This window comes from Procambarus clarkii, chromosome 1 (assembly GCF_040958095.1).
Source record: "Procambarus clarkii isolate CNS0578487 chromosome 1, FALCON_Pclarkii_2.0, whole genome shotgun sequence".
In the NCBI taxonomy this organism is placed as follows: Eukaryota; Metazoa; Arthropoda; class Malacostraca; order Decapoda; family Cambaridae; genus Procambarus; species Procambarus clarkii.
This window is the reverse complement of record NC_091150.1, coordinates 17,171,138-17,189,619: the sequence shown is the minus strand read 5'-3', so window position 1 is coordinate 17,189,619 and position 18,482 is coordinate 17,171,138. Positions and strand designations below refer to the sequence as shown.

General features: G+C 47.1%; 1 protein-coding gene across 1 annotated transcript in view; it reads right to left on the bottom strand.

The window, feature by feature from the left end:
• The window catches only part of LOC138360686 (calpain-C-like), a 151,947-nt gene that overhangs the window by 71,268 nt on the left and 62,197 nt on the right, over positions 1 to 18,482 (bottom strand). Inside the window, exons 7-8 of the mRNA XM_069320333.1 lie at positions 9,783 to 9,877; positions 4,828 to 4,941 (exon numbers count right to left, since the gene is read on the bottom strand). Coding sequence (XP_069176434.1) covers positions 4,828 to 4,941; positions 9,783 to 9,877 — 209 coding nt within the window. The remainder of the gene's footprint in view (positions 1 to 4,827; positions 4,942 to 9,782; positions 9,878 to 18,482) is intronic.

The following is an 18,482-nucleotide window of genomic DNA, read 5'->3' as shown; positions in this document are numbered from 1 at the left end:
CGTAGCTCTTGTCCTTCAGTTCTGGGAGCCACTTTGTGGCATGTCGTTGCACCTTTTCCACTTTGTTCATGTGCTTCTTAAGATATGGGCACCATATAACCACTGCATATTCTAGCTTTGGTCTAATAAAAGTCGTGAACAATTTCTTTAGTATTTCTCCATCCATGTATTTAAAAGCAATTCTGAGGTTAGAAAGTGTAGCATAGGCTCCTCGCATAATGTTCTTAATGTGGTCCTCAGGTGACAGTTTTCTATCTAGCACCACCCCGATCCGGTCGGAGCGAGCCGGGTCGGCCGAGCGGACAGCACGCTGGACTTGTGATCCTGTGGTCCTGGGTTCGATCCCAGGCGCCGGCAAGAAACAATGGGCAGAGTTTCTTTCACCCTATGCCCCTGTTACCTAGCAGTAAAATAGGTACCTGGGTGTTAGTCAGCTGTCACGGGCTGCTTCCTGGGGGTGGAGGCCTGGTCGCGGACCGGGCCGCGGGGACACTAAAGCCCCGAAATCATCTCAAGATAACCTCAAGATAACCCCTAGATCCCTTTCTTTGTCAGAATTCTTTAAAGATTTCTCACATAATTTATAGGTTGTGTGGGGTCTATGTTCTCCAATTCCACATTCCATAACAGCATTTATTCACAAAAAATTTCATTTGCCAAGTGTTGCCCATATACTTATTTTGTCCAGGTCTTCTTGAAGGGCATGACAATCATCAAGGTTTCTTATCCTTCCTATTATCTTAGCATCATCAGCAAACATGTTCATGTAATTCTGTATTCCCACTGGTAGATCGTTTATGTAGACAATGAACATTACCGGTGCAAGAACTGAACCCTGTGGTACTCCACTCGTAACATTCCTCCAATCTGATACCTTGCCTCTGATTACGGCCCTGATTTTTCTGTCAGTTAGGAAATTTTTCATCCATGTTAGAAGCTTACCTGTCACCCCTCCAATATGTTCCAGTTTCCAGAACAACCTCTTATGGGGAACTCTGTCGAAAGCCTTTATTAGGTCCAGATAGATGCAGTCAACCCAACCATCTCTTTCCTGTAAAATCTCTGTGGCTCGATCATAAATCTGAGCAAGTTCTTTACACAGGATCTTCCAGATCGAAAACCATACTGTCTGTTTGATATTATATCGTTTTCCTCCAAGTATTCTACCCCATTTAGTTTTAATTATTTTTCCAATATTTTGACTATTACACTTGTCAATGATACAGGTCTATAATTAAAGGGGTCTTCCGTGTTTCCACTTTTGTTGATTGGAACTATGTTACGTAGCCTTTTTCCACACATCAGCTACAACTCCTGTACACAGGGATGCCTGAAAAATCAGCTGAAGTGGAATGCTGAGCTCAGGTGCACATTCTCTCAGAACCCATGGTGAAACTCCATCTGGACTAACTGCTTTGTTCTTACTTAGCTCCTTGAGCATTTTTTCCACTTCATCTCTAGACACCTCTATGTGCTCTATGTTGTTCCCTGGAATTCTTATTGTGTCTGGTTCCCTAAAGATTTCATTTTGTATAAACACACTTTGGAACTTTTCGTTTAGTGTTTTACACATTTCCTTTTCATTTTCTGTGAATCTATTTCCCATTTTCAACATCTGAATATTATCCTTTACCTGCAATTTGTTGTTTATGAATTTATAGAATAGACCTGGTTCTGTTTTACATTTGTCTGCAATCCCTTTTTCAAAATTTCTTTCTGATTTTCTCCTAACTGCCGTGTAGTTGTTTCTCGCATCTTTGATCTTTGTATCGCTGGTATGTTTGGGGGTTTGGCCTCTTCCTGTATTGATTCCATTTTTGTGTCTTTTGGTCTCTGGCCCCTCTCGCAATTTCTATTGAACCAATCCTGTTTCCTAATTCTGCATCTCTGTTTTGGTATAAATTTGTTTGTGCCTTTATCATATATTTCACAAAACTTGACATACATCTCTTTCACTTTCTTGTCTAGCATCAAGTCTGTCCAATTATACTCACTAAAAAAATTTCTAAGGTGACCATAATGTCCTCTCCTGAAGTCAGTTTTTTCAACTGCTTCAACCTCCTTATTTTCTTCCAGATTATAACGCATTGCATACTTTATTCCCAAAAAGACATGGTCACTTTTACCCAAGGGAGGAAGGTACTGAATGTCAAATATCTCTTCCTCCTTCCTGGTAAATATCAAATCTAGCATGGAGGGAATGTCCCCTTCCCTCATCCTCGTAGCTTGTTTAACATATTGATACAAGAATGTTTTCAGGATGAGGTCTACAAATCTACAGGTTCAAAAATCTTCTGTTTTAGCTTCATATGCTTCCCAGTCTATGGATTTCAAGTTGAAGTCACCGACTATCAACAGTCATGATCTATCGTTATCCACTCTCACTATAATCTCTCTCATTATTGTTATAAGACCTTTGCGCTTACTATCTAGCTCCTCCTTTGACCATGTGCTGCTTGGCGGTGGACTATATGCATTTATGTTCATTAGTTTATCATCCTCATGGCAGATCTCTAGTACTATTATGTCAACTTCTTGTGGATTGGCAGTCACTATTTCTTTCACCTTTAGGTGTTCTTTCACCAGCACAGCAACGCCACCGCCTTTCCTAATTTTTCTGTCCCGTCTCCAAATTGAGTAGCCCCTTGGGAATATGACCTCATTTAAAATAACATCTTCAAGTTTTGTCTCCGTGAGTGCAACAATGTCTTGTGTCTGCAGCTGTATTACATCACTTAACTCCAGTATCTTCGATCTCACTCCATCTATGTTGGTGTATGCAATCTTCAGGAACTTGTTCCCCCTCTCCTTATTCTTCACTTCCCCTCTCTCTATTGATTTTGTTGGTTTGCCTTTACGTACCACTTTACTGGTCTGCCTACCCCTATCGCTTTGTAGGAAAAAAGAATTTATTTCTTCTTCATTCCTGCTCTCATTTAAACTTTTTGCCTTGGCGAGGTTCAGTTTCAGCTTCTCTCCTGTGAAATATTACTCCCAGCTTACGTACCAGCCTGAAGACAGTACTAAACACAAGGCACAGCCCTGAGACAAGAAACAGGAGTTGGAGTCACACGACCAAGCCTCAATCACATCAGCCGAGAACTGAAGGTGTGGGTAGTTGGCGTGAGGGGTTTGGGACTCCCCCTTTCCCCTCCTTTGGGGGAGTGCACAGACAACGGCGCAGTGACGTGATGATGTCATAATAGTTTGCTAGTTTTAATTTGGGGAGTTCTGTCCACTAGTTTGGTTTTCAGAAGCAATATTTCAACCAGAATTGGGGGTTTGCTTTGGTGCCAGACCCGGTCGATGGCAGACATGGAATGCTTCCAACCACATGGAAGTTTTCTATAGGCAATTCCTCCTCGTGCCTCTCTAAGGGGACCAGGTTTTAGCTCGTGGTCCCCGGTAGGCATAGAACTCCATGCACATTGACTGATGCCAGTCTAATATATCCATATCAGCCTAGATAGTTTTGAGGAGCCTCCGGGTCTCACCCAGAAAATGGCATTTCAACACTGGTTTTTTCCACATGGCAATGTACTTTTATTTTATTGGTAATGTTACTTGACTTTATATGCATATATATCCCTTTAAAGCATTCTATTGCAAACAATTTGATACCAAAATGAATGACGTAACATGAAAGCTGAGGTGAGAAAACTGTAAAGAGTATAAACATTGAAGTGTGGTTATCCGCTCACAGGCAACGCGCAGCCTACCTTGTGGTGTACTGCTGCTGGTGGTCCGCCAGGGTGGCAAAAGTGTTAATAAAGATACGTATTAAATTTTGGACTCCACATGTGCAGCATCACAGCCACTTAAGTTGTTTCTAGTGAAAATCACCCCCACATTTTCTTTGTCATAGTCGGTCATTGCTTTCTCAATTTCCTGATTTGAGTGGTGGTTGTAGAACTCAGGATGTCTAGATGCATGTTGCTTCTTCCCTCCTTTCCCTAATTGCCTCTGGGCAGGGATAAAGAGGGGGGGGGGGTGATATGGTACAGTTCTGTAAAATAATGTACTTTGGTAATGATGTGGTGAACATGCTCTCCACATGGCGTTAATTCCACAACAACAAACAATGATGTCACCGGGTATGGGGTTTCCTGACTTACTATTTACAATGCTTATAAAACAAAAGAGCATCTGCTCAGAACATTATGCACCTAACCTATGTAGTACTTAACAAAATACCTTAATCCTAACACACCTGAAGTTTCATATGGTTTTCTTCCCTTCTTTGGGTGTCCTTGAGTACTGTGCAGCTGTTTACTCCACTGCTCAGTACCCACATTCATGAAATGTTGGACAGGAGCGTATGTGTGGTGGTAAATTCTTTGAGGGGTCATGTCCAGTCTCTTTCCAGTGACAAAAAGATTTTCTTGATTCATCTTTACCATGTCTTGGCTTAATATTCATATTCAATGACCATTTCTGATGAGCCCTATGTTTATGGCTCGATGGGTGGTGCAGATGCTCTGGGGCTCTGGGATGTTTATTCTGGTCTTGGGCCATTTTCCCAGGTGCTGCTGATCACTTGTCCTAGATGTGTGTGTGTGTCTTTGATTCCCAGGATGTTTGCCCAGGGCTTCTGAGTGGTGTGTTCAGAGTTCCCAAGCTTTCTGCATTAGTTTTCTGGACTGTTTGTTTCATGGAGTCTTTAGGGAAGGGCTCAAGAATGGTCTTCAAACTCTGTGCTTTGTGGGCATTTTATTTAATTCTATGCTTGAATTTTACACCAGTGTGATTCTTGACTGAAATATGATTTGTAAACCATCAAAGAGCAAACATCTAACAATGGGTAAAATAAAAAAAAAAATAACTTACTTGTCTACTGTTAGTGTACTGTGAGTTGACGAGTGATTTATTCTTTTTGAAGAAAGCTTTACTAATCGAGTCAAGACCACTTTTGGAGAGAGGATAGGCTGTGAAACCAATCACCTGCAAAAAGAAGAAATTTCAAATTGTTTATCAGATGAACTACAGAACATATAAAATAGTTTAATTAATGATAACCCAAGTGACAGAGAACTGTATATTTAACTTGTGGATAAAGGGACAGATCGGTATATGTCTAGCATGTGAAATACAGAACTTTGTACCCGACTATTAAAAGTAACTGAATAACTTATTTTTCATTCTATGTACTGCACTAAATAACCAGCATTGAATGTAATGAAACATCATTTTCTGGGTGAGCCCCAGAGACTCCCTGGAGCTTATCGGGCTAATGTCTGTTATATTAGACCGGGACATTAGCCATGGAGTTCAGACCTACCAGGGACCAGCGCCAGAACCTGGCTCCTTCAGAGAGGTTTCCGGGAGCAGTAGCCCTGGAAAACTCCCGTAATTGGAGGTTTTCCTTATCTGCCATCGACCGGGGTTAGGCACCCAGAAAGGTAGGCATGACAAAAACCCCACATGGTAAAAAACTGAACAGAGAGGTAGAAACTCCCTACAATCCCAAGCAAACAAGCAAACATCACACTTTACTGCCACGCCGATTGTCCGCACAGCCCTCCCCGCTCCGGGAGGGGGGCCCTGGACCTCAGTGCGCCGGCTGCCTAGCACCAGTTCGGAAGCTAAGCTTCAACCAACGAGAAAAATCTGCCGACCGGTGGGAGGGAGGGTTGCCAGGGAGCCTTCGAGGCTTACCCAGAAAATGGCGTTTCATTACATTCAACGCTGGTTTTCTGTGGGGAGCCCCTATGGCTCCCTGGAGCTTCATACCCAAAGAGAAGGAAAAGAAAGGGCTGACCCGGGAGGCAGCCACCCCAAACTCTGCAACGCGAAGTTGAGACAACAGGCAGCAACCTGCGACCCATGGCAACACAAGAACACACAGGAGCAGACACGTTCACAAATGAATGGGTGGCCAGGAACCTGTGCGACCCCCTAATCCTTGCACCCGAAATGAGCTCAAAACGTCACCAAACACGGCAGCAAAAGCTGAAAACGTCCGAACGGCATGGGCACAAGGATAGACCGCAGACTGGTAGACTTAAGAAAACTGCGGACGACCTGGGAGACCCGAGCTCTGAAACAGGGAACGAGGGGAACCGGATCAACCCAGAGCATATCCCCAGCCACGGCATGCAGGTAGCGGCGATGGCCGCAACCGGACAACACATGTCGCACCCCCGGCTGAACCAACGAAGCATCAATAACCCAAGGACCCCTCTGGAAAGCAGCCGTCTCTACCATCGCCAGAAGGATGGAGAAAGGCTGCAAGCGTACAAACCTACCACCAGTACCAAAAGAGCAGAAACCTCTGCGCCAGAGGAGAGTCAGAAGCTCCTCGACCCGACTTACAGAGGCCAATGCCAAGAAAGTATGGCCTTTGAAAAACAATCTTGAAACGAAGGGGCTACCACAGAGGAGAGGAAGGATAAAAGGGCACCCTGATCAAGGACCAGGACGGCTCAGGCGGCGCATGAACAGGACGAAGGTGAAACAAAACACGAGAAGCGTATGGAACAGGGCGGATGTGACGTCCACCTCGAACGCAAGCCGGAGTGGCTCTGCCAGCACTGCACAATACGAGGCGACAGTAAGAAGCATCAATTAACAGTCCTGAAAAACCCAAGAAAGGACAAGACAACCTATGATGAGCAAGAAAATGTCGAATAGAAACGTCATACTGTCGCCGAGACAAAGCTTGCAGGTGGGACACCATCAACTAAGTCTCCTGATCACCATACAGATGGTGATACACCTGCGTCAGCAGAGCAGACACGAAGAGTCGAGGAGAAGACCGAACCAGTCACACACAGGACCGATCCGACCTGCCGAAAGAGCTGGAGCCGCGGAAAACACCCCGGGTTCGGACACCTATCAAGCTGCATCTGAAAACAAAGCTGGGACGGCCACCAAGAGACCACGAGGACTACTCTCCTTGGGAAGGACTCCAGCCGAGCCAGAACCCATCTACAGCTGGACCGGGAGAAGAGGAACAGATAACTCCACCTCGATCAGTTCTGCCGAAGGCATCCACCGTGAACGCCTCACAGGCGGGTAAGGGCACCATATAGAATGGGAGATGCCGAGACCACACCGACGCGAAGATGTCCATGTCCAGGAGTCCGTACGTCCTGCAGAGCCTATGAAATGAGTTGGTGACGACTGGCCAAACTGTGAACAGAGGAATGAACTGAGACAGGTCGTCCGCCAGGACGTAGGACACCCCAGACATGAAATGTACAGCTAGCCAAACACCAGGGATCCAGCCCACAAGCATTCAAAGGGACCAACCCCAAAGGTCAAGGACCTAAGAGAATCCCCGTGGTTCGGGCAATGAACCACCGAAAAACACTTCGAATGGAGCCGGATGGGATAGCCTCGAGTGACCCGAATCCTCCAAAAGCACAAACCAGACAGCCACGAACTCCGGAACCGTGCTGTGAGCCCAACGGACGGACAGACTCCACCATCCCTGGCCGGCCTGGTGAGCACTGGCCACAAAGCCCTAGCCGAGAGATGACCCGTCTGTGAACACATCGAGCGAAAGCTCGGGGAGACGCCAAGGCACGAAACCCCGAGAACCCCAAAGAGGAAGCCAGTGATGCAGCACCAACACAAGATCCTCGGTGGACAAACCCAACGATTGAGAGGCGGAAGGGGAGTCCCCGAAGGAACCGAACAGACACCGAAACCAAACCTGACCCTACGGGCAGACCAGCACGGTAAAGTTCAAACTCCTGCACAACCACTTGAGCAACCACCGAGTGACCCAGGACTTCCCCTCATAAACAGCCAAAGATGGGACCATAGCTGCAGCAACGCTTCTGGAGGGAAAGACAAAGAAGCAGTCCAAGAGTCCTAAACAAGACCCAGCCAGGTCTGAACCCAGGACAGAACCAGATGGAGTGGCCTCCAGATCACCAGGAATCCGAACCCGGCAATCTAGAAAGAACCACACCCTTGGCGAGCAGACAAGCTAACTGACTGGGAGCCCACACCAGCCAGTCGACAAGGTAGGCCAGATGCCGAATCCCGAGCAGACGCAGACAGGTCACCAAGATCCAGTAAAGATGCGTAACTACACTAAGTGCCAATTAAAAACTAGGGAAAGAACTAGTTCCAAGAAAGAAAGAACAATGCCCACCTAGCCAGTCGTCAAGGTAGGGCAGAACACTAACCCTCAACAAACAAAGACTCGTCACCACGACCAGTGTCATACTGGCAAAAACATGGGGAACCAGATGCAAACCAAAGGGAAGACTCTGAAAGTGATAAGCATGATGCCCCACAATAAAATCTAAATAATGCCTGAAACCTGGACAAATATGGATGTGCCAGCCTGCATCCTGGAGGTCTGGTGAAACAAACCAGATGTCTGCCTTTAATCCAAGACAAACCTGGGCTAAAGTAGTCATCTGGCACATGGCAAGACACGAACTGGCTCTATACTGATAGATTAAGGATGAACCGGAGTGCCACCAAGTACTGTTTCAGAACAGGGAGGAGACGGGACACGTGCCGAAGAGACATGGTCATTATGACCACTTTAGAAGCAACCTACTATGAAATGACAACACAGGCAAGCAGAAGAGGCCTGCCCAAACGCCCCACTCCCCAGAAGTGAAGAGTGACGAACCAACTCCACCACAGGACTGCAAAACTACCCAAAAAAAAAAAAACTAAATCGTTGGCCCAAGAGATAGCAAACTGGGCGAGCTGCCCCCAACCGCCCCATCAGAGCGGGAACTATGCAAAACTGCAAAACGATCGGCGTAAACCATGACAAGCAGGAGCCCTCTGCAAAATACGAGCATAGTGACGACTAGAAGACAAACCGGCCATGGGAAACACATGCGACAAAGAGTTAAACTCCAAGGCCCTACCTTGACATAGAGCAGGCAAAAGTCAAACCTTACTCGACCACCTCCAAGATCAAGAACAAAAACCATGAAACACAATAAGGTGGAAATTGGCAAACAAGAGGCAGACGCATTAGACAACACTCACAGGAAAGAGGAGAGGTGAAAATGGGGGAGGTGGACAAGATGGCCAAAGACGAAGCTGAATCTAAAGACTGGGCTAACACAGACTGTAAACACTCAAGGTGGGAAGTGGAGAATGCGGCTACTGAATCCTGGAGCATGCGAGCATACAGCTTGGACAAAGCCACTGCGGACACCAAAACACCCACACAAGACCCAGAGCCAACAGCCTCAATGAAGCCCTTGGCTCTGCTTACCATATGGAGCCATGAAAAAGGGAGTTCCACAAGGTCCAGAAATTGCATGACCAAGGCCAAGTGTGAGCGAGCACAAAAGTCCTCCAACATAAAGGTCACTAACAGCAAAGGCACTTGGGCATAGAGCTGCACCAAGCTCACATCCCATGAACGCCGGGAGCCAACAGGCATTCATGGAGCGGCCCAAAAGATGGACACTACAAAAACACCTTAAACACAGTCGCCACCACACACCACTTGAACATACAGCAATAACGAAAACCATGTCAAGTCCCAAAGGATGATCGCCTGCTAGTCAGGAAGACTCTAGAATCTCATAAGCATCCAATATGGAGATGAAAGATAATAATATTATTATGATGTATGAACATTAAGAAAGGTATACTTTAATGCACCTTGATTGTGATGTACAGCTGATGGAGTAATGGTGAGCACATCTCTGATTGTAACATGCAGTTGAAGGGTTACAGCAAAGTTTGTTGTTATTTCTTAAATATATTCAGCTACCCATTGTCTCACTAACAAATTTGCTATCGAGTATATGGATATCCTTTAATAAGTAAAAGCTATTCTATGAATTTACCTTGGGTTCCATGACAGAATGTTGGTTAAGGGAGATAACCACCTCCTCCATGTCACTCAGGATCAGGTGGAGCTGAGGGTTGATGTGGAAGGTATCTGTTCAAACAAAGTGCATATATTTTGAATTCCATGAAATTATTACACATCTGACTTAAAATGTTATTTACACAATAATATGTTCGACTGTAGTCAAGCAAGAGAGGTTGTCCACAGGCCATCGTACCTCAGGATAGAGACAAAATTTATCATAGAATGTAATGAAATGTCATTTTCTGGTTAGCCTCTCAGTAGCTTCCGTTAAGCTACTGAGGGGTCCTGTAGTAGGACCTGGTCCTACTGGTCCTACCAAGCCTAAGGAAATTGAACCAGGCAGAGGAGACCCACCAAAGCCTACCATGAACCAGGATCAAAATCTGGGTCTCTCTGAGGCAAGGGAAGCTCAGGGGACCAGAGGTCAACCCAAAACAACAACAAAACCCTTCAGAAAGGATAAGTTCAATAACACACGTGTCTGCTTGAAGGAAAATAGAAATCAGGTAAAATCAGGTAATCATACACTCACTCCATACATTCTCATGTGCTCTATACATGTACAAAACATTGTTCCTGAATAGTAATCTTGATCTGAAACTTTTCCTTGATAGGTGTAATAGAGCCCATGAACACCACACCAGAAAGAAATACATCTCTGATATCACCAGAAACTATATCTGTTCAAACACTCCATACAAATAAAAGGACCCAGTCTATGGAACTCACTCCCCAATGAATTAAAAAATTGTCCAGCCTATTCAATTGTCCCTATTCAAAAGTAAACCCAAACGTACTTAACTTCATCCTCATAGTTTCATCACCTTGTGCTTCAAACTCACACTGTATCTTGCACTACCCACTTCCCCAATACATGTATTAGTATTCAAGAGACATCTTTACTAGCGTAATCACCCCTGCCAATTTATATTGTAGTTATTTGTCAATATAAAACCTTGCTACAATGTACCTTTTCATCTTACCTGATGAACCTGCGATTAATCTGCCCGAAACGCTGCGCGTGCTAGTGGCTTTACAAGACTGTAATTACCATAATTGTATCCTCACATTCCTTATGTACATTCTTGTATATGCATAAATAAATAAATAAATAAATAAGTTAGATTAAGGACCTGCAGGAAATGCTGTGTGTCAGTGGCTTTGCAAAAATGTAAAAAACCAGCATTGAATGAAATGAAATGCCATTTTCTGGGTGAGCCCCGGAGATTCCGTGGAGCTATTGGGCTAATATGTGGTACATTAGACTGGGGCATTAATCTATGGAGTTCAGCCTACCGGGGACCAAGAGCCAGAACCTGGCCCCTCTCAGAGAGGTGCAGGGAGCAATGCCCCTGGAAACCCCATCCCCCTGTGGTTGGGGGGTTTCCCTTATCTGCCATCGACCAAGGTTAGGCACCCAGAAAGGTAGGGATAAGAAAATAAACCCCACATGGTAAGAAAATTGCAACTAAAAATCGAAAAGAGAATCAGAATTCCCTCCAATCCCAAGGAAACGAGCAAACGTTACACTCCACTGTCGCGTCGTTCGTCCACGCAGCACTCCCCGTGCCGGCTACCTAGAACACCAGTTCAGAAGTTAAGCATCAACAACGCAAAAAACTGCTGACCGGAGGGAGGGAGGGTTGCCAGGGAGCCTCCAGGGCTCACCCAGAAAATGGCATTTCATTACATTTAATGCTAGTTTCGTGTGGAAAGTCCTTATGGCTCCCTGGATGTGTATAACCAAAGATAAGGAAAATTGAGGGACTTACCCGGGAGGAGGCTGCCACACACTCCTCAACGCGAAGTCGAGACTACTGGTTGTAACCTACAACCCAAAGCAACACGGGAACGTCCAGGAGTAGGAACATTAACAAAATAACGGGCGGCTAGTATCCTTTTCGACCTCCAAAATCCCTGTGCCCAAATATCAGCCCAGGACATGTTGCCAAACACGGCAGCCAATGTACCAAACTTCCTAATGTTATGGGCATGAGGATAATAACCCTGCGGATGACCTGGGAGACCCAAGCCCTGGAACAGGGAACGAGGAAAACCGGATCAACCCAAAGCGCATCCCCAGCCATTGAAGTGGAAGTGCGCAGATAACAGCGAAGAGTCGCAACCAGACACAACACATGATGCACCCCTGGCCTGACCAACCAAGCATCAATGACCTCCCTGGAAAGCAGCAGTCTCGTTCTTTGCCAGAAAAGAAGAAGGCTGCAACCGAACAAACCGACCACCAGGAACAAAAAAGAGCAGAAATCCCTGTGCTGGAGGAGAGCATGAAACTCACCGACCCGACCCCCCTGAGGCCAGTGCCAACAGAAATAGAGCCTTGAAAAAACAATCTTGAACCAAAGGGGCCACCACAAACCAAGGAGAGGAAAGATAGGAGAGCATCCTGTCCAAAGACCAGGACACCGCAGGCAGCGCATGAGCATGCCGGAGGTAAAACAAAGCACGAGAAAGCTTACAGAACAGAGCAGAAGTGACATTCACCCCAAACACAAGCTGGAGTGGCTCCGCCAATGCTGCACGATACAAGGTGACAGTATTAGGCATCAAATGACGGTCCTGAAAAAGCCAAGGTAGAAAGGACTAGACAACCCGATCAGAAACAGAAGATAACCTACGAAGAGAGAGAAAATGTCGGAAAGAACACCAGGAAACTTCATATTGTCGCATAGTTGAAGCTCTCAGGTGGGACACCATCAATGAAGCCACCTGATCACCATACACACTGTGATAAACCCCGCCTCGAAAAGACCAGACACGATGAGTGGAGAAGACCAAACCAGCCATGTACCTGACCAGTCCAACCTGCTGGAAGAGATGGAGCCGTGGAAAATGTCCCGGGTTCACACACCCAGCAAGCAGTGCCTGGAACCAAGGCTGGGTCAGCCACCAAGAGGCCCACGAGGACTACTCTCCCTTGGTAGGACTCCAACCGAGCCAGTACCCGAAGCAACAGCCGGACTAGGGGAGAAGAGGTACAGGTAACCCCACCTCAACCAGTTCTGCCGAAACAGGTCTACAGCGACAGCATCACGGTTGGGAAAGGGCGCCATGTAGATTGGGAGATGCCGAGACCACACGAATATGAAAAGGTCCACGTCCGGGAGTCTGTATGTCTGGTAGAGCCATCAGAAAGAGTTGGCATCAACCATCCATTCTGTGGATAGGGGAATGAACCGTGACAGGCCATCCACCAGGACGTTGGACACTCCCCGGATATGAACCGCATGGAGAGCCAAACCTCGAGAAGACAACAGACGAGTCACTCGAAACAATCAGACCCAAAGAGGAAATGACCAAACGGAACCACTGTGGTTCAGGTAATGAACCATCACTGAACAGTCCGAATGGTCAAACCCCGAGCAACCTGAACCCTCCAAAGCGACAGCCAAACAGTCGAGAACTCCCGCACCACGCAGTAAGGCCGACAGAAAGATGTACCTCATCAGCCCTGGCTGACCTGGTGAGTACTGGTCACAAAGCCCGAGCTGAGAAATGACAGTGAACACATCGAGCGAGGACTCGGTTAGGTGCCAAGGTAATGAACTCAAAAAAACCTGAAGAGGAAATCGGCAACACAGCAACCAACTCAAGTCCCCAGAGAATACGAACCCAGCGATCGCGAGAGAAGCACAAGGGGCGTCCCTGAAGGAACCAGAACAGATGCCAAAGCCAAACCTGACCCACCGTGTAGACCAGCAGGGCGAAGTTCAAACTCCCGAACAGCTGCTCAAGCAACTGCTGAGTGACCCAGGACCCCCCCAAAACAGCCAAAGGCAGGACAGCAGCTGCAACAATGCCTCCAGAGGAAGAGACATGGAAGCGATCCGAGAGTTCCAAACCCCAAACAAGACCAAGACAGGTCCAAACCTGGGACGGAACCAGATGGGACTTCCACCAGTTCACCAGGAACCTAAACCTGGTGAGCTGGGAAAGAACCACATCCCTGGCAAGCAAAAAAGCAGAACAACTGGGACCCCACACCAGCCAGTCATTGAGGTAGGCCAGGACCCAAACCCCCTAGCAGATGCAGACGCGTCACCGCGACCCAGGTAAAACTCATGAAAATGCGAGCGGTGCCAGATTCAAGCAAAAAGGAAGGCAATGAAAGCTGTAAGCCTGATGCCCCACCATGAAACCTAACCAGTCCCTGAACCCTGGATGAATAGAAACGTGCCAATACTCGTCCTTGAGGTCCAAGGACACAATCCAGGCACCCAGCTCCAAATGAAGCCAGACCCAAGACAGAGTGGTACTCTGAATGGAGGGGCAAGGAATCCAGGGATTCAGATGGGACAAGTCCAGAATGAACCTCAGATCCACACAGTCCTGTTTTGGCACTGGAAACATTCAGGAAACCTACCTGAGGGACAAGGTTGTTTCGATCATGCAAAACCGCACCCACTCCGAAATGACCTGATGAAGCGCAGAGGAAGAAGCCTGCCCAGCCAGCCCCGAACTCCCCGAAGGGGGGGGGGGAGAGGAGCCGCCCAATGCCACCATAGTCCAGAGGACACGACTGAAAACGCTCGCAAATTGTGGGCCCAAGCACGAGCAGAGTGAGCCTCTGTTTGCATCGACCCGTCAGTGGGGTGAACCACAAAAGGGCCGACGCCCCTTACGAGAAGCTGGCCGATGAACAGAGCGATCATTGCGCCAACCAGACGACGCTGGCTCCAAAGGCAATGTCGACTCAGAAGCTGGCACCAATTGGCCCACCTCGACCAGCGGAACCCCAAGCTGTCACGATCCTTCTGAGAAGACCAAGAACGGCCACCCCAGAGAACCAACAAGTCTGACACAGAACGACAACTAGACGAAACCTGCATGTGCAGCTGCACAAAGCCAACATCCTGAGAAAGCACAGGGGCAAACAAGCAAGCAAGCATTAAGGTGCTTAAACTCGCCCCCCAGGTAAACCTGCAGAACTGTAGAAGTTTCTCACCACTCAAGCGTGTGGGTCTGACAGAACCCATACCACGTCCCCAAAAAAAGAATGGGCAGTCTGCCAGCCAGGAAGACTTCGGAACCTCCAGACGCACCCAATACGGAAAAGAACCGAACTTAAATAAGGACGAATCCATCACAGAGGCGGAATCCGGGTTTCACAGGAGATGCACAGCAAGAACCTTCCGAACCTCCCTAGGGAAGAATCGAGACAAGTACGAGAGGCAGCAGAAAACCTTTGGAAGGAAGGGGCCAAGGAACCCAAGGGAGCCCAGAATTGAACCCGGGGAGGAGCCGACTCCAAATCATACTCTTGGGCATTAGTCACTTCGACCCCAAATCATATAGGGAACGGGGGTAAGAAAACCCCTCTCCTTGCAACAACAAGCCCTGCAAAAAGGGCACCAACACCCAAGCGGGGTCAGAGGAATAAATACCAGAAATAATATCTCTTTGATATTCCCAGAGTCAAACTTAATCTGTGTAAACAGTCTATGCAAATAAAGGGACCCAGTCTATGGAACTCACTCCCTAATGAATTGAAAAGCTGTCCAACTTTTGCTTCACTCAAAAACAAAACTAAAAAGTACCTAATTTCATCTGCATAGTTTTTTACCTTTTGCTTTAAAATTGCACTGTATCTATTGCTACCCAATCTCCAAATCTTTATGTACCCAGTCCGAACATCTTTACCATTGTGATCATTGCTGTCTTATATGTGCTATCAATCTGCTGTATGGTGTCTGTTAATCTAGTTTAAATTACCAATCAAGTTGTCAATGTAATCAATCAGAGCTTTAATATACCAATGTGCTTTAATATACTTACTATTCTCTCTCATCTCATTTTTTCTTCTTGCAATGTATCTGTTATCATTTTATTAATTCTGCTAGAATTTACCTACTTAAAATTATCTGTTAGATTAAGGACCTGCCCGAAACGCTGCGCGTACTAGTGGCTTTACAAGATTGTAAATACTATGCTATGTATTATCTCTAACCCAATGTACCTTCTTGTATATAAATAAATAAATAAATAAAGGGGGCCCAAGACCTCCAGGTCGACTCCTCTCCACCCCGGGATTCCCCAAGCTGGGACCTAGGGCAGAGCAGTCCTCCATACCCTTTACCCCTGAAGAAAAGGCAGAGTCCCAGGGAAAGGCTGAAAAGAAGGAAAGAAGGACCCAGATGCCTTGGAATGAGGAACCAGCTCAAAGGCCTCCATCCTCAACCAGAATGGGGCAGCCCCCGAAGCTGCCAGAGTCTCATTACCAACTAAACCCTGCCCCCGACTCCGAAACCCTCAGATGTTTAGGAGCCAGAAGCAAGGAAAGGTGGGGGGGGGGCAGGGTGAACAACAAGGGAAGGACCAGGGAGCACGGACTGAACGAAGGTCGAAGCGACTAATGCCCCCCTAGGTTCGGGTCCCTATAATCAAAGCAGGGCAGCCACGGGGCATCCGTGTGGGAGACCAACCTAGCTCATTGCAGTAACCTGAATCTAGCATGCAACGCGGATGCTGCCTGTACCATAACAGCAATGCCATCAGAATAGTACTGGAGAACAAGTAAAGAACATGACTCGCATGACTCTGGGGTCAAAGGTATCGTTGACCTAACAGGAAGCATGACTGAGGGAAAAGAGGTGACTGTCACCCCTGAGACAAGGACACACAGCAACCTTCCAACCCTCCCAAGGCTGGCTGGAACTCGGAAGACGCATCCATAGGTCCACCGACAGGGTTTTCCACAGCCCGTAGGCTGACTGCTGCGGGAAAACTGGGCAAGGTGTTGCTAACCGGTAAAGACCCAAAGTTAACAAGGGGGAGATTATAACACTGAAACCCCCTGCAACATGCACAATCACGTGGGCCTAGCAGAGGGCCACCAAAATATTAGAAGTGGAGCTCTACCCACACCAGCCAGAACCAACCAAGCAAGAAAAACAAGAGTAAAAAACGCAAAAAGTATATCTCCAGAGGAAACAGGAACCAGCCGCCTCGTAGCTAGGCAGGCCACACAATACCTTGATGCCCCAACCAGCACGATACCACTCCCTACCCAAGGCTAAACAAAGGCCTAAAACCCCAGCTGGCCCCAAGAGTGTGGTAATGCCAAGCAGCAAACCCTTACAGAAATGGTTACCAAATGCCCAGGGAAGAGAACCCTAACCTAACCTAACCTAACCCTTACAGAAATGGTTACCAAATGCCCAGGGAAGAGAACCCTAACCTAACCTAACCTAACCTAACCTAACCTAACCTAACCCTTACAGAAATGGTTACCAAATGCCCAGGGAAGAGAACCCTAACCTAACCTAACCTAACCCTTACAGAAATGGTTACCAAATGCCCAGGGAAGAGAACCCTAACCTAACCTAACCTAACCTAACCTAACCTAACCCTTACAGAAATGGTTACCAAATGCCCAGGGAAGAGAACCCTAACATGTGAGGGCAGTACTCACAGGGGCTTAGGGACGGATGCCCCTAAGCGCATGCAGCCCTAGTACTCTCGAGGACACATGGCCACCACACACAACAACACTTCAGAGGTCCCCCTGAAGGCAAAACACTACCTTTGGAAATCGAGGCCAGAGAAGACATCCGCACCGGACCACATTACATAGGTGAGTACAAATAGGTGAGTACATTAGGGGGCCTGATAGATTAGCTTACAGCGCTCTGGACTCGTTCAGGTTCGAACGAACCCGAACGAGTCTAGATTCGAACGAACTAGGGTTCGGGGTTCGATCCTGGTGATGGCAGAAACTAAATGGGAAGAGTTTCTTTCACCCTGATGCTCCTATTACCTAACAGTGAATAGGTATCTGGGAGTTGGACAGCTGATATGGGCTGCTTCCTGGGGGGGTGTGTGGTAAAAAAAAAAATGGTTAGTAGTTAATAACAGTCGATTGATTGACAGTTGAGAAGGGGGTTGAAAGAGTAGAGCTCAACCCCCACAAGCACAACTAGGTTAATACAACTAGAGGAATACATTAGTAAATGAACTGGAGTGCTAGGTAGCCGGGTAGGAGGAGTGCTAAGTGCTAGGTAGCCGGGGAGGAGGAGCGCTAAGTGCTAGGTAGCCGGGTAGGAGGAGTGCTAAGTGCTAGGTAGCCGGGTAGGAGGAGTGCTAAGTGCTAGGTAGCCGGGGAGGAGGAGTGCTAAGTGCTAGGTAGCCGGGTAGGAGGAGTGCTAAGTGCTAGGTAGCCGGGTAGGAGTGTAACGACCGCTTACCCTGTCGTAATAACCGCGGCCTCTATAGTAATAACCCAATGTTCCCCAGTATTAATCCTGTTATCTTGTTATCTCTCGTGATCGTAATATACGCTCTCTGTTGTACATCTCTGTCTCTCTTCACTCAATACCCCAGCTTAACACTGTTACAGTCCAGCATGACCCCTCACTGGACGGCCACGTATGTAAGAGGAATATTAAATGAGGAAGATACACCAAGGACAAGGGTTATTAGAAAAAAAAACAATAACAAAACACATTTACACTGCCACCACCTTCCTGACCAACCATACCTGAATGTGTCAATCACCGATCCCCCAGGAAGGCAAGGAATCAGTAACCATGGGACTCCGGGTAATATGAATTTCAGTAATAACTTTTGGAAAATTAGTTTGTGTAATTTACGTTACTTATTTGAATCCAAGGGCAACTTTAGTATCTATTAATAGTAGGAGAACATGGGGGCT